This window comes from Panthera tigris, chromosome A2 (assembly GCF_018350195.1).
Source record: "Panthera tigris isolate Pti1 chromosome A2, P.tigris_Pti1_mat1.1, whole genome shotgun sequence".
Classification (NCBI taxonomy): domain Eukaryota; kingdom Metazoa; phylum Chordata; class Mammalia; order Carnivora; family Felidae; genus Panthera; species Panthera tigris.
Genome location: NC_056661.1, coordinates 152,260,787 through 152,273,839, shown reverse-complemented (window position 1 = coordinate 152,273,839; position 13,053 = coordinate 152,260,787). Strand labels below are relative to the sequence as shown.

Genomic DNA, 13,053 nt, shown 5'->3' with positions numbered 1-13,053 from the left:
AGAAATATTAAGGACTATGCCTTCTGACTTGTATTTTTACAACAAAGATGGTGTAACATATTAAGAGAGATCAATACATCTGCAGAGGCAAAGAAAGCTTTACCAAAACATGAACCACTAAGAAAGAAAAACTAGACATATGTGGCACAGCATGTTGAAAATGGTTAGGATTTAAAAGAAATTAAAAAAAAAAAAAGAGTGGAACCTTTCAGGGTTCCTGGCACACTGCCACACTTAGGGCCCTCTTTGGATGGACTCCTGCCAAGGGCATTTTGGAGGGGGTGTGTCTGCAGGAGAATGCAGGAATAGGGTGCCTGGTATTAGCAAGGTTTCTCAGTTCTGCCCTGGGAGGAACCTGGAGCCACTTTGGAGAGGTGCTAAGGGTGGGTGGGAGGGGGTAGGTCCACAGAAGAGTGCAGGGGTGCAGGGCACTGTTAGCGAGCTCGGTGGAGAGTATTTGTGCTGCACTGGTTCCCGCAGGTGTCACCTATATAGGCTGAGGGGCAGGGCAGGGAAGTGACACCTCTATATCCCAGGCGTTTTTCAAACTGCTGCTTCTATGCTGTATCTAAGTGAAGCTGTTTGTTGTCTTGTCTCTTTAAGGGTGGAGACTCAGTTTCCTCTTGCCCTCTGACTACCAGAATTGAGTCTGCTTGTTTTTAAAGTTTCAGGTGTTCAACCCCACTGATTGTAAGAATTCATGAAGTTAAGCTCCTCTGGTTTTTCAAAGCCAAACGATAAGGGGGTTTGTCTTCCCAGTTCGAGTCCCCTGTGCCTGGGGTGCCTGGGGTGCCTGGTGTGGGGTCTGCTTCTCACCCTTTTCTATACTTGAAGTGACCCTCCCTCCTGAGGACAATCTGGAGGGTCCGTTTGGTTCCTGACCATGCCTCTGCCCTCCCTACCCTTTTGGATATGGCCTCTTCACTATGTTTAGTTGTGGACAGTCTGTTCTGCCAGACTTCAGGTCGTTTTCTGGGTTATTTACACTGATGTGGGTGTTATCTCGGTGTCAGTGTGGGACGAGGTGAGCCTCAGATCCTTCTATTTCGCCACCTTCTCTGGAAGTCCCCAAGTGTGTAGCTATTTAACATGAAGAGCTCAAAAAGGAATCAGAAAAAGAGGATTTAAGATTTCCCAATTGCCTCTTATGTTTATGGTACTTGACCTATTTTATCTCTTTCAATTCTGAAAATAACATCATGAAGTGGGTGTTTTTTCCCCATGTGAGAAAAGAGGCATCAGGGCTCAGTGGGAGTGGTAGCCGGCTGCCCAAGGTCACAGGGCTGTCACTGCCAGGGCTGGAATGCAAACCCAGGCTTCCTGGGCGTGATGCCCCACTTGAATCATGGGGAAAGCCCGTGCCGTATTGTTGAGTAAACAAAGCAAGATACAGAATTGTGTCTGAATTATGATTTTGACTACCATTGCACTTTTAACACAAAGGTATGCTTTTCTGTCTGTGCACTTGTGTGCACCTTGGTAAATGCTGGGGAACAGCGTGCTACATTTTTGTTCTTTGCAGGATTTGCTCAACCAGTATCTGTTGAGCAAACCGTACTGATGGTCCTAATAATTTTATTTTTTTAAGTTTGTTTATTTATTTTGGGAGAGGCAGTGCAAGCGGAGAAGGGGCAGAGAGAGAGGCAGAGACAGAATCCCAAGGAGGCTCTGCACTGGAGTGCAGCGTGGGGCTCGAACTCACAAACTGCAAGATCATGACCTGAGCTGAAGTGGGATACTTAACTGACTGAGCCTACCAGGTGCCCTGGTCCTGATAATTTTAATCAATTTTATGAAACTTCAGTAATTGGCAAGAGCTCTTCTGGGTACATTGCTCTGACAGGAGCCTAGCAGGTTTTTTTCTGACCTTTAGCATTTAGTTATTACACATCCAAATGAAACTGTGGCATTCCTTTGTTTAAAAACATGTATTTGGTTCATGGAGGCTGTTACTTTGACAGCTAGAGTAGGAGAAGGCTGGAAGAAGGAGAGGGCCCCCTTCCCTACCTCTGAAATCTCTGAACCTCGTAGGGCCAGTCTGCACAGCATAGACGGAATTGATGATCCTGGGAGCATTTGGGAACAAGTATTTGATTTCCCAGAGCTTAAAGGTCACTTTTTTTGTCTCCCTTAATCTATGGAGTAGGGATATATCCATATGCCATAAGTTGATGGAGTAGGAAAATATGTCATTTACAGCCTGGCCTTCATAGCTCCCCGAGGCCACAGCTTGTCTACGTGTAGAGAATGAGCTGTAGAGAGACTCCTGGCTTTGCCATCAGCATAGCTCCCTGAAGAGGCTGGGTGGGTGGCTTTAAAATTTTAATTATGACATGCCTAAGTTGTGGAAACAGTGTAAATATAGTGAACATAAATGTACGTAAACATTCTGAAATCAAAGAAATACACACCCTGCCTTTTAAGAACAAATACATACTGGGGCGCCTGGGTGGCGCAGTCGGTTAAGCGTCCGACTTCAGCCAGGTCACGATCTCGCGGTCCGTGAGTTCGAGCCCCGCGTCGGGCTCTGGGCTGATGGCTCAGAGCCTGGAGCCTGTTTCCGATTCTGTGTCTCCCTCTCTCTCTGCCCCTCCCCCGTTCATGCTCTGTCTCTCTCTGTCCCAAAAATAAATAAAAAACGTTGAAAAAAAAAAAAATTAAAGAACAAATACATACTGTATTTTCTCTCCTCGTGAGTCTCAGAAACACGAGCACACAGGAGCCAGGTTTCAGCTTTCTCCAAAACCTTTCCCTTCTTTCTTTGGAATCAATAAGATCATCCTTCTTTATAACCTCTTGGAAATGAGTGGAAAGGCCCTCTGCTATAGCCTTTATTCCCCGTCCTCTGATGTCTATATAGGAACATAAGAACATCACTGTTAGGCACCGTATTAAACGGAAGTAAGAGGAACCAAGAAATCCACAGTCCGTTTTTCCTAGGAAGTATCATCCTCTGGAGATGGAATTGGGGCCCTGTTTGAACAACACTTGTATCCCTTGTCCGTAAGGAAGATCTATAGTCAAAACCCAAGCGTCTTGCCAGGCGACTTCGCTTCTCAACAAGTGTTGACCCAAGTGCCCGCTCTGTTCCTTCAGGCTCCCAGATTCAGCACCTGACACAGGTGGGGATTGCAAGCAGAATTGGAGCCCAGCCAGTGGAAATCCCACCGAGCAGAGGCGGCCAGTATGGGGGACCAGGCTGGCCTTCCTACGGGGAGGATGAAGCGGGCCGAAGAGAGGCTGTGAGTATCTTGTGTGTGGGTCATCACGGAATAATCACTTAATTTAGCTGCTTCTGCCTCTGCTTTGAGGATCACTCTTTAAAACCTACATACATAAAAGTTGTAACTAACTCCCTCACTTTTTTCTCCATAAGTGTATTTTTGCCTGCAGTTTTTAGATCATAAATTCCCACCCACCGAGAGGGGGAGAGTACTGGCATTGAACTTTTCAAAAGTGTATCATCTTTCTTGAGGCAGATTTTAGACTTAAAGTAGTGAATTTTTGAAAATAACCTTGCAGAAAAAGTAATAAAAGTGATGTTCGTTACATTAAAATCTGGGCAGAGACCTATAGGTAACAGCTACTTTGAAAATTTTTCCAATTTTTTTATATTGTGGTAAAACACGCATAATATAAAATTTACCATCTTAACCCTTCCCAGTTCCCAGCTCAGTGGTTTCAAATACATTCATGATGTTGCACAACCATCACCCCCATCCGTCTCCTTGGCATTTTTCATCTTGTAAAATGGGAAGTGTGTGCTCATTAGACACTAAGTGCCCTTTGCCTCTCCCCCAGCTACAGGCAACCACAATTCTGCTTTCTGTCTCACTGATTTTAACTTTCAAGTAGAGAATGTGAACCTGTAGGTGACTAAAATCTGGACTTGATCTTTGGTGTTACTGTTGTATACACGTGTATGATCTCACATGCCTACTTGCTCACCATTTGTGCTTTGTGGTGGGCTAATCAACGTCATATCCATTCTGACCCCCACGAGATGCTTCTGCCGTAGTCTCACAGGTTAGAGCATTCCAAGGCATAGGGTTTCTTTTATTTTTTTTTTTATTTTTTTATTTTTTATTTTTTCAACGTTTTTTATTTATTTTTGGGACAGAGAGAGACAGAGCATGAACGGGGGAGGGGCAGAGAGAGAGGGAGACACAGAATCGGAAGCAGGCTCCAGGCTCCGAGCCATCAGCCCAGAGCCTGACGCGGGGCTCGAACTCACGGACCGCGAGATCGTGACCTGGCTGAAGTCGGACGCTTAACCGACTGCGCCACCCAGGCACCCCGCATAGGGTTTCTTTTAGAGGCTTCTCCTTGCTTTGGTTGCTCCTTTGTAGGAATGGAGTCAATACGGGCACAGGTAATTTCCACAAATGATTTCCTTCATTTTTCTCAAGACTTTTACATGCATTTATGTGTCTTTCCAGCAGATACACTAAATTCTTTTCATGGCCAGATGGTTCTACTATTCAGAGAAAGAAAATTAACTCCAGAATGTAATTTTCCCCTATCAGATATGCTCTTATACTTAGAATCTCAGGTGTCTACTTGACATTTGCTCACACTTTTCTTTTTCTGCCTTCGTTGTGCCCAGCTTATTTTTTTACTGTGCTTTGTGTTTTCCTATCAGATCTAGCGTTCACTTTATACTGCCTCTTTTATCACTATTTGGAAACGTGAAATGTAGGAATATTCTAGAGCTTGAACGCCATGTTTACCATTAGGCTAATTTTTAGCATAAGTGAAACCACAGATTTAGTACTTATATGTACATCCAAAGAGAGATTTTTCACTGAAAAAATATGAAAAAAAATCACTGAAAAGTAATAATTCTGGTCAAATGAATGCCAGATTAATTTATATTATGTAAATATAGGCAAAACTCGTGTGTTACAGTACAGATAACTATTTTAAAATGTTTATTTTTTAGAGAGAGAGAGAGAGAGCGTGTAGGGAGGGGCAGAGAGAGAGGGAAACAGAGAATCCCAAGCAGGCTCTGTGCTCTTAGTGCAAAGCCTGACATGGGGCTTGATCCCATGAATCCTGAGATCATTATCTGAGCCAAAATCAACAGTTGGACGCTCAACCGACTGAGCCACCCAGGTACCCCAGTGCAGATAACTTTTTTTTTTTTAATGTTTATTTATTTTTGAGAGACTGAGAGAACAGAGCATGAGCAGGGGAGGGGCAGAGAGAGAGGGAAACACAGAATCCAAAGCAGGCTCCAGGCTCTGAGCTGTCAGCACAAAGCCCGACGGGGGGCTCGAACTCATAGACCACGAGATCATGACCTGTGCTGAAGTCAGACACTTAAACCGACTGAGCCACCCAGGTACCCCAGTGCAGATAACTTTTTAAAGAAAAAGGTCTGCAGAACAGTCAATAGACACACATGAATAAAATGGAAAACGATTTTGTGATCTTGTGCATGTTCTGTGGTCTCAGCATGTGTCACAGGCACACCCTCCCAAAGCTCCAGGCCCAGAGCGGAGGCAGTTCTTGTCATTTGCTCTGCAGGGACTTGCTCACCTCTTCCAGCTCTCAGATGCCCTCATTTGACCTTTCACCTCCTCAGGGAAGGGACCCCAGCTCTCTAGGTCCCTTCCTGTTCTCCCAGTGGACCACTGACCTCCACACATAGAGGCCCAGAGACTTGGCCAACCTCATCATTCCTTCTGTCTGCTTTTAAGCAAGTATTTATTAGGCATCTGTGAAGTCCAAGGGTTTCTTTATTGTACTGCTCCCCCTCCAGCACTTCTTCCACAGTCTGTCCAGCCCACCTTGAGGCCTTGTTGGAGAGCCAGGGTGGGTGGGCAGTGGTCAGAAGTCGTCCTGGGAGTACACCTACCACCAGCGAATTTGACTTTCCCTGCTGTTCTTACATGGGAAATACAGTAACGTTTGCCATGTTCTTTCAGACGCACATGCTTGGCCATCAGGAGTATTCTTCCTCACCGCTGTTCCAGGTGCCAAGGACTTCAGGCAGGGAGCCCTCCGCTCCTCCTGGGAACCTCCCACACAGGGGGCTGCAGGGCGCGGGGCTGGCTTACGCCACCAGCTCCACAGAAGACCTCCAGCCCGGCCACTCCTCGGCTTCTCTCATCAAAGCGATCCGCGAGGAGCTCCTCCGGCTTTCCCAGAAACAGACCGCCGTGCAGAACTTCCACAGCTGATCGGCCTCGCCTTGCAGATTTGCCAAGTATCTGCTTCCCGTGGAAGCAAGACTAAATGGAAATCAACTGAGTGGGTGTTTGTAAGAGGATGTGCATCTCCTGGGCTAGGCGCCCATGTAAGGGAGCAAGTTGCAATTTTAGAAGATGCCATAAGTCACATGACAGCTCATGATGCTTTTAATCGGTTGGCAATTTTTTGACCACTTGGGTTGCAGTCGAAATTTACGTACTTTTGGCCAAAAGCCAGCAGCACTTCATGAAGACAAACCATAAGACTAAGCTAACAAAAATCACTAAATTAGTCTCCTTTTTAAAGGTAAAGGATGAAAATTGTGTAGATGGTTTAGGGATTATTGGAATCCAGCGTTTCTGTGGGAAGATGTGATTCAGACTGGTTTGTATGATGAACTTGCTGCTTTGTTTTTTGAGAAAAGAGATTTGAAGACATTTTATTAACAGCTTGATTTTCCTCTTTTTCTCCATAGGAACTTATTTTAATAGTCGTATTAACAACAAAAATACTAAGACTGTTGGGGAATTTACAAAGCTACTAGTGAGAAACCAAATGATAGATTGTAGAGCCTGATGATTCCAAAAGAAGCCATCATCTGCATTTTTCCTTCTACTTCTGGTGCTACAGCTCCGAGGGCCCCCTTCACCTTTATGTCTGTGAAATGCAAACTTTGGCTTTTTCAGTGGAAGAGTATGTTGAGGATTTCATTTTGTCCTAGGGAGGAGAAAACAAACAAACAAACCTCCCAGCGCGGGGAGGGGAAACGTTACTATTTATTTGGTTATTCAAAATACATATCGAAGTTTAGATTTACATTCTTAAGTGTATTTGCTGTTTAATCAATTGGGCGCATGTGACTGTCAATAGCATCCCATCTCAGCGCATGCCATCAGTAAGGCCAGTGCTAGAGGAGGCGGCTTTCAGGAGGTCATAACTAATCCTTGCACTTAGCTGATGAGTTGCTCGCAAATCACATTTGAATGAGAAATCTCCCACGAGCAAAAATTGTCTATGAAAACTCCTAGGGCCAACAGATTGTTATGCACGAGTGCATTTCTAGTAATCACGTTCTCTGTGTTCAAGACCTGGAAATGAAATGGAGTTCGGTCCAGCCTCTCTGTAATAAATCAAGAAATGTAAAGAGGAGCTTTGAGGACCACAAGGGAAAGGAGGGAGTTGCTCCCAGTTTCTGATTTTATTGTGCACGACCGCTGAGTGACTGTTAAAACCATCTTACGTCCTTGGGGCCTGACAGAGGGTATCGCCTCTCTTGAGATTCACTCTTGAAGTAAACATTTCCCTACTTCCCAGATTAGAGGAAGGATCATAATAATAAGGGCCGTTCTGCTTTCTGGTACTTGAGTGAAGTTCAGAAGAAAAACAGATAACTGATTTCCACTCTGAATCCTTTTTTATTAGATCAACTATTACTTGTAACTAACCACAAATCAACAGGCAGAATTCAGGACTCTGAGGAATCGAAATCTGCATCAAGTCTTAAGAACCCTGCAACAGCTGAAATAGGTTTCCAAAATGTAATCACTGGGGGCCAGAATCATGTTTCAGCGCTTCCTCATTGAAGTCTGTCAGATGGTCTTAACGATACAGGGCATCTCGCTTCTGGGAAGTTAAATGTAGCCATTTCATCCCTGCCCCTCTGGAAGAGAAGGGGCGCAGGAGAGGAAGTCTCTCGAGGATGTTAAAGGAACGGAGACCCCTTTTCAGGCAGCCCTCAAAGGCTCCAAGGAGTGTGGGAGAGAAGACCCCCCTCTGGGCTTGATTTCTTACCTCTCAGTCTTGGTCACATACCAGACTCTCCCCAAAATGGAGGAGTACTTTGCATGTCATTCAGAAATACCAGGTTTCCTGATACCCAAGCAGAATTTTATTTGGGACACCTTACAGTGAGTTCAGACTGTGTGACAGCAAGTGGAATAAACACAGGCTCCCTTCTGTTCTGCTCAGTGTTGTGTTTGTACCCAGTGTACTAAGAATCGTTACCTCCTGCGTCCATCACAGAACCAGATGTCTGTTCTCCAGGGAGCTGCAGTAGGGGATCTTGATGCCTTTCAGATGAGCATGAAAGGATTCTACCTGTATTGTTGTGCTTAGAATTGATACACTTTTAAGCAAATGTCAAGACCAAAGATAACATGTGATAACCGGCAGGGTGTGGTGTGGTGTGAGCAGGCCTGTGGGATCACAACGTTCGTGAGTTGGTCGTAAACCACACTTGGTCTGCACTTGTGTTCTCTGAACACCTGCAGCAGTCTACCTGTCACAGAACTCAGGACAGACTAACTGTTGTGGGGAGCACCACACCCAAATGGATCTCCGGACGCTCAGTTAACGTGATCTACTTAAAAGAAAGGTCCTCATGTCGATCGTGGGTGGCCTTGGAGTTCTAAAACGAAAAGTTAAATTTTGTGTCTCTTCTTCCTTAGTTTGAAAGTTCTAGTGGTAATAATGCAAGCTATGAAGTTGAGTTACAGTTTTAGAGAGAGTTGGAGAAATGATCGTTTTCAGAGACTACTCTGTCACCAACTTGCTGTGTCAGGTCCATTCCTGAGCCTCATTCTCCTCATCAGCTGAACGAGAACAGACCTCCCCTGCCCACCTCCCAGAATTTCTTGTTTTGAGATTCACATGTGCTCCTATGTGCAAACAGCCTTTGAGGAGGGAGCACAAAGCTTGGTGAAATGTAAGATGTTATCTGTATGATTGCACTGGAATTGGACAGTCTGATACACTGTCATCTACCAGTGAATGAATTCACGTGGAGGTAACCAGAGCAAAACTAAGGTCTCCGTGTGTCTCTTCTGCTCTCCCGATTTGCTTTAAATTCGCTTCAGTTGCCATTAATTTCAAAACAGTGTTTATCAAACATCTTTCTGCTCATGATTTTTTGCTGTTTGTAGCACCAAAAAAGTCACCATGAGCCCTGTGTTCTGAGATCTTAGAGTCTAAGGCAGATAGCACAGATGGGTATAAAAGACAGAAGAAGATACAGATACATAATGTGGTGTGAACGTCAGAAAGATTCATTGAAAATACACCGGTGCGTTGGGTACTCACTCAGGAGAAGGGAAGTTGCACTTTGGAAACCACGGGGTTCTGGGGAGAAGCCCACTTGAGAAGCTACTGTAATGAAGACGGGGGAGCTGGTGAGATGGCAAGGAAAGAGCTGGGAGTAGGCCTGAGGAAGGACGTAGAAAGTGGGCGAAGCTGTCATTGAACATGAACTTGATCTGCTGCAGTATGAGGACAGGATCCCTAACCGCACTCTGTAAGGAGTTTTAATAAAACAAGAGGAGGAAATGGGACTGTGAGAACGGGTTTGCAGTAGTACAGCAAGAAAATGGCCAGGTCCGCGAAGAAGGTCTGCTCAGCAAGAGATCCAGTCTGGAGGAGGGAAGAGAAAGGTACCAAGAACTGCTGGAGGAACCAATTATAAAGTATGAAAATATTGCAAGAATTCCACCAAGGTTTATGGCGTAGAGCCGATCTCAGTGGTCAGCCCTAACACCACATTAAATCCTTTGTGGAGCAGAGTAGGTTATAAATAAATCCATTCCACTTCTTTGTAGCTACCTACACAATTTTTCTCCAGATTTTATTTAATTTCAGAATATGGTTTGATTTTGGTGGCATATGACTTTTGAGCAGCAGACTAAGCGGGTTTTGCCAACCGGACTTTTCAGGGCGTGAGGCCTGTGATGCAAAGCACAGGTGAGAGGGGCACCTGAAGGCTTTGGGCCGAAACAGGTAATGCTGTGCTTCTTGAGCCTCCCATTTAACTGTGTACAGGGTCAGTGTTGACTGTATTCGCACTTCTTAGTGCTCCAGTGGCCGAACCGGTCACTCGGACACCGATTTGCTTTTGCAGTAATTCACACGTTAATCATTACATGAACTTCCCGTCCCCTTTCCTACTGGATTCTTAGACATGAATGAATTTGCTGGTTGAAAGGAAAGCTGGTTGAGGTTCTGGGCAGGGGAGAAGGGGGCTTCCAGTCTTAAGTACCACACTGACCTCTGCTCGAGGTGAGTTGCAGCCATTCCATTTCTACCTCCAAAGCCAGTCTCCAGAGCCTGCTTATCCACATTTGTCCCGGCGGGAGGGTGAGGGGGTCTGCTTCTGTACCTGCACACTGACCATTTGATCACAAAATGCATTTTTATGGGATGGTAACTTGAACTTCATTCTGACATTTAATCCAACACATTAATGGATATTCTTGTAACAGGTGAGAGGGGTTTCTAAGAGCAACTGCTGTAACATACTCATAAAATGTAACAGGCTCACACTTACTACCTAATGAATAAGGGGTGTGTATATTTCAGGTTTCTTTTGATATTTTTGGAGGCAACTTTCAGTGCTTAGGACTCCTCTCTCTAATATTACAAAGACTTGAAAACTGAAACCTCACGGTACGATCCTAATTCCATGCTTGTGTGTGTTAACAGTACATTTGAGAATTTATCTTAAGAACACACAGCAGCATTGAAATTTAGGAAAAGCATTTTAAATGCCTTTGGAAACATGAAACAAAGTTAGGAACCCGCAAGCAAGTGAGAGAAGGAATGAATGTCTTAAACTGAGGTGGTCTAGTCCAAATTAGTTTCCCACAGGGTAGTTATGCAGGCTCCTTGCTTTGCCTTTCTTCCTCTGGGTTGCTCTGCCCTGGGGCCACTTCACATTTAAAGAAAGAGTGAATAGTAGAAGGGACAGAGATTTGAGTCGCTTGGTCCCTGATTCCACCAGAACTTTCTGGACAACTTGGAGCGTCGTGAAGGGTCTCATGCCCCTGATTCAAGTATTCATGACTTGACAACCTAAGTGTGCAAGTTAGGAAGAGCACAGGGCCAAGTTCAAGCCAGACACCCTGTGCTGTTCCTCTTGTTCATGGGGGGAAAGAAGGAGGCTTTCACCGATTAACGCACTTGCTCTAAGCACCAGAGGGCTCATTTCAGGAAGGGGTATACACTCTGCTTAGCCCTCCTCCAGAGCATCTTCGAAGGAGCATGGAGATTGGGCTCATTACCCTTGCAGGAAAGGAGGCTCAGCAGAGCCATTCTGGGATACCTGCTTGTCTCCTCCTACTTTGTCAAGGTCCACGTTCCTCTGACTCTTCCTGCACTCTCCTTCCTGGATTGTGAGTGATAATGTACGAAAATACGCAGAGTCAATTGAGGCCACTTGTGGCATCAATACTGCAACTTGAACTTGACAATCATGGTTTGCTGGTCTCAAACGGGCACTTAAATGTCAGTGTGGGTATATGATTTAGTAATCGAACCTTCCCTTCTATTTGTCAGTTATGTTTCTACCCTTCAATTAGCTGCACTGTTTTCTAATGTGCTGTAGAGTTTTTGAAATAATTTATGCAAGTGTTTGGTTTCCATGTTTACAATTTATACTGCTTTCCTAGCATTTTAAATGGAAATGTCAATAAATGCTATGAATTGGTGTCAAGTGATATTTTTCTGTTTCTTTCCTTTGTAACGTGATCATTTTTCTCATTTGTGAAATGTGATGGTTGAAGGAGATGATCTTTTTCTCTAATTTTTGTGGCCCTGGCGAGAACACCTACGACTTTGATTTTCTGAGGAATTAAGTGGAAAGGAGTCTCGTCAGCCTGTGGAATTCGCAGAATTGTTTTCACTCCCCTGGGTTGGTGCCACCCCCTTCTGCTCACTGTGTTTTGCACTAATCAAATTGATGCTTGCAGATTCATTTAGGAATTAAAAGATTAGGACTCTACAATCTAGAAAGGTAAATGAGAAGATCAAAGTCTGCACAATCTTGAAAGGTAATAGGGTCAACCTGGAGTTGTTTATGAAACCCAAGACAACGCCTGGAAACGGAGGAAAGCCAAGGGAACAAAATGCCGTAGAACATAACAAGGAGATGAAATGTGGAAGCCTGGATGGGATCCTGGAGCAGCGAGAACAAAACAAATGACATTAGAGGAAAAAAAAAAAAAAAAAAACCAGTGGAACCCAAATAAAGTCCCTAGGCTAGTCAGCGGTATTGTGCAAAGGTTAATTTTGTTGGTTTTGCTAACTTTACTAGGATTACTAAAACTTCTCTTAATGTCAGTAAAGGACATGCAGAAACACTATTTTTACAGCTTCTCTCGAAATCTAAAATAATTTAAAAATTTTAAAACAAGTTTGGTGCAGATCAAGCCCCTAGACCCGTGCAGAGGCTCGCGTGAGCCTTCCATGGGCACCCACAGCCCAGCAACTGCCGTGCTCCTCTGGGTGGCCAGCTCTTGCTGAAGTCGGAACCGTGGTTAGCAGCTGCAAGTCGTGGGTGAAAATAAACCTTCATGAAGGAAAAGTCGCAGGAGCAACCACAAGGAGAGTTTGGACCTAAAAAATCAGAAAAAAATAGACCACTATGAAAGAGACCTTCAAGTATGTTTTAAATGATTAAGAGGTTTAATGTTAAAGAGAAAACAAAAGCCTAGTAAGCAACAGAATAGGATATTATGAAAGTTGAAGCACATTCAACAAAACCAAATATTAATCCTTGAAGGAAAAATAAAGGAAATTTAGAGCATACACATGCACACACAAGGGCCAGATACTCTGGTGTTTTTGACATAGCTGAAGAAGCAGTCGTTGTGGTAGTTTTGATTAATAGATCCTTATGTTTTAGTAAACACAGCTTTAGATTAAAAACAAAAAATAAAATACAGGGTAGACCAACTGGCACACCTCGTTCCCCTAAGGCATTTTAGATGTTCTGCATGCAAATCGCTTCAAAACTATAGAAGAACAAGGAGTTGCCAGAAGTAGCTAAGGCTTACAAGAAAGGTCGGGCTGGTCCCATGCCCAGACCTTGAA

The 13,053-nt window shown here is 44.3% G+C and overlaps 1 protein-coding gene across 4 annotated transcripts in view; it reads left to right on the top strand.

Annotated features, from left to right (window-relative positions):
• KIAA1549 (KIAA1549 ortholog) overlaps positions 1–11,667 on the top strand; it is a 136,384-nt gene extending 124,717 nt beyond the window's left edge. For 2 of the 4 annotated variants that reach the window (XM_042973289.1, XM_042973285.1), the window contains 2 exons: positions 3,097–3,242; positions 5,931–11,667. In XM_042973289.1, coding sequence (XP_042829223.1) covers positions 3,097–3,242; positions 5,931–6,185 — 401 coding nt within the window. In that variant the 3' untranslated portion in view covers positions 6,186–11,667. The remainder of the gene's footprint in view (positions 1–3,096; positions 3,243–5,930) is intronic. The other 2 variants (XR_006213053.1, XR_006213050.1) reach the window with 2 other exon arrangements.
• The last annotated feature ends 1,386 nt before the right edge of the window (positions 11,668–13,053 follow it).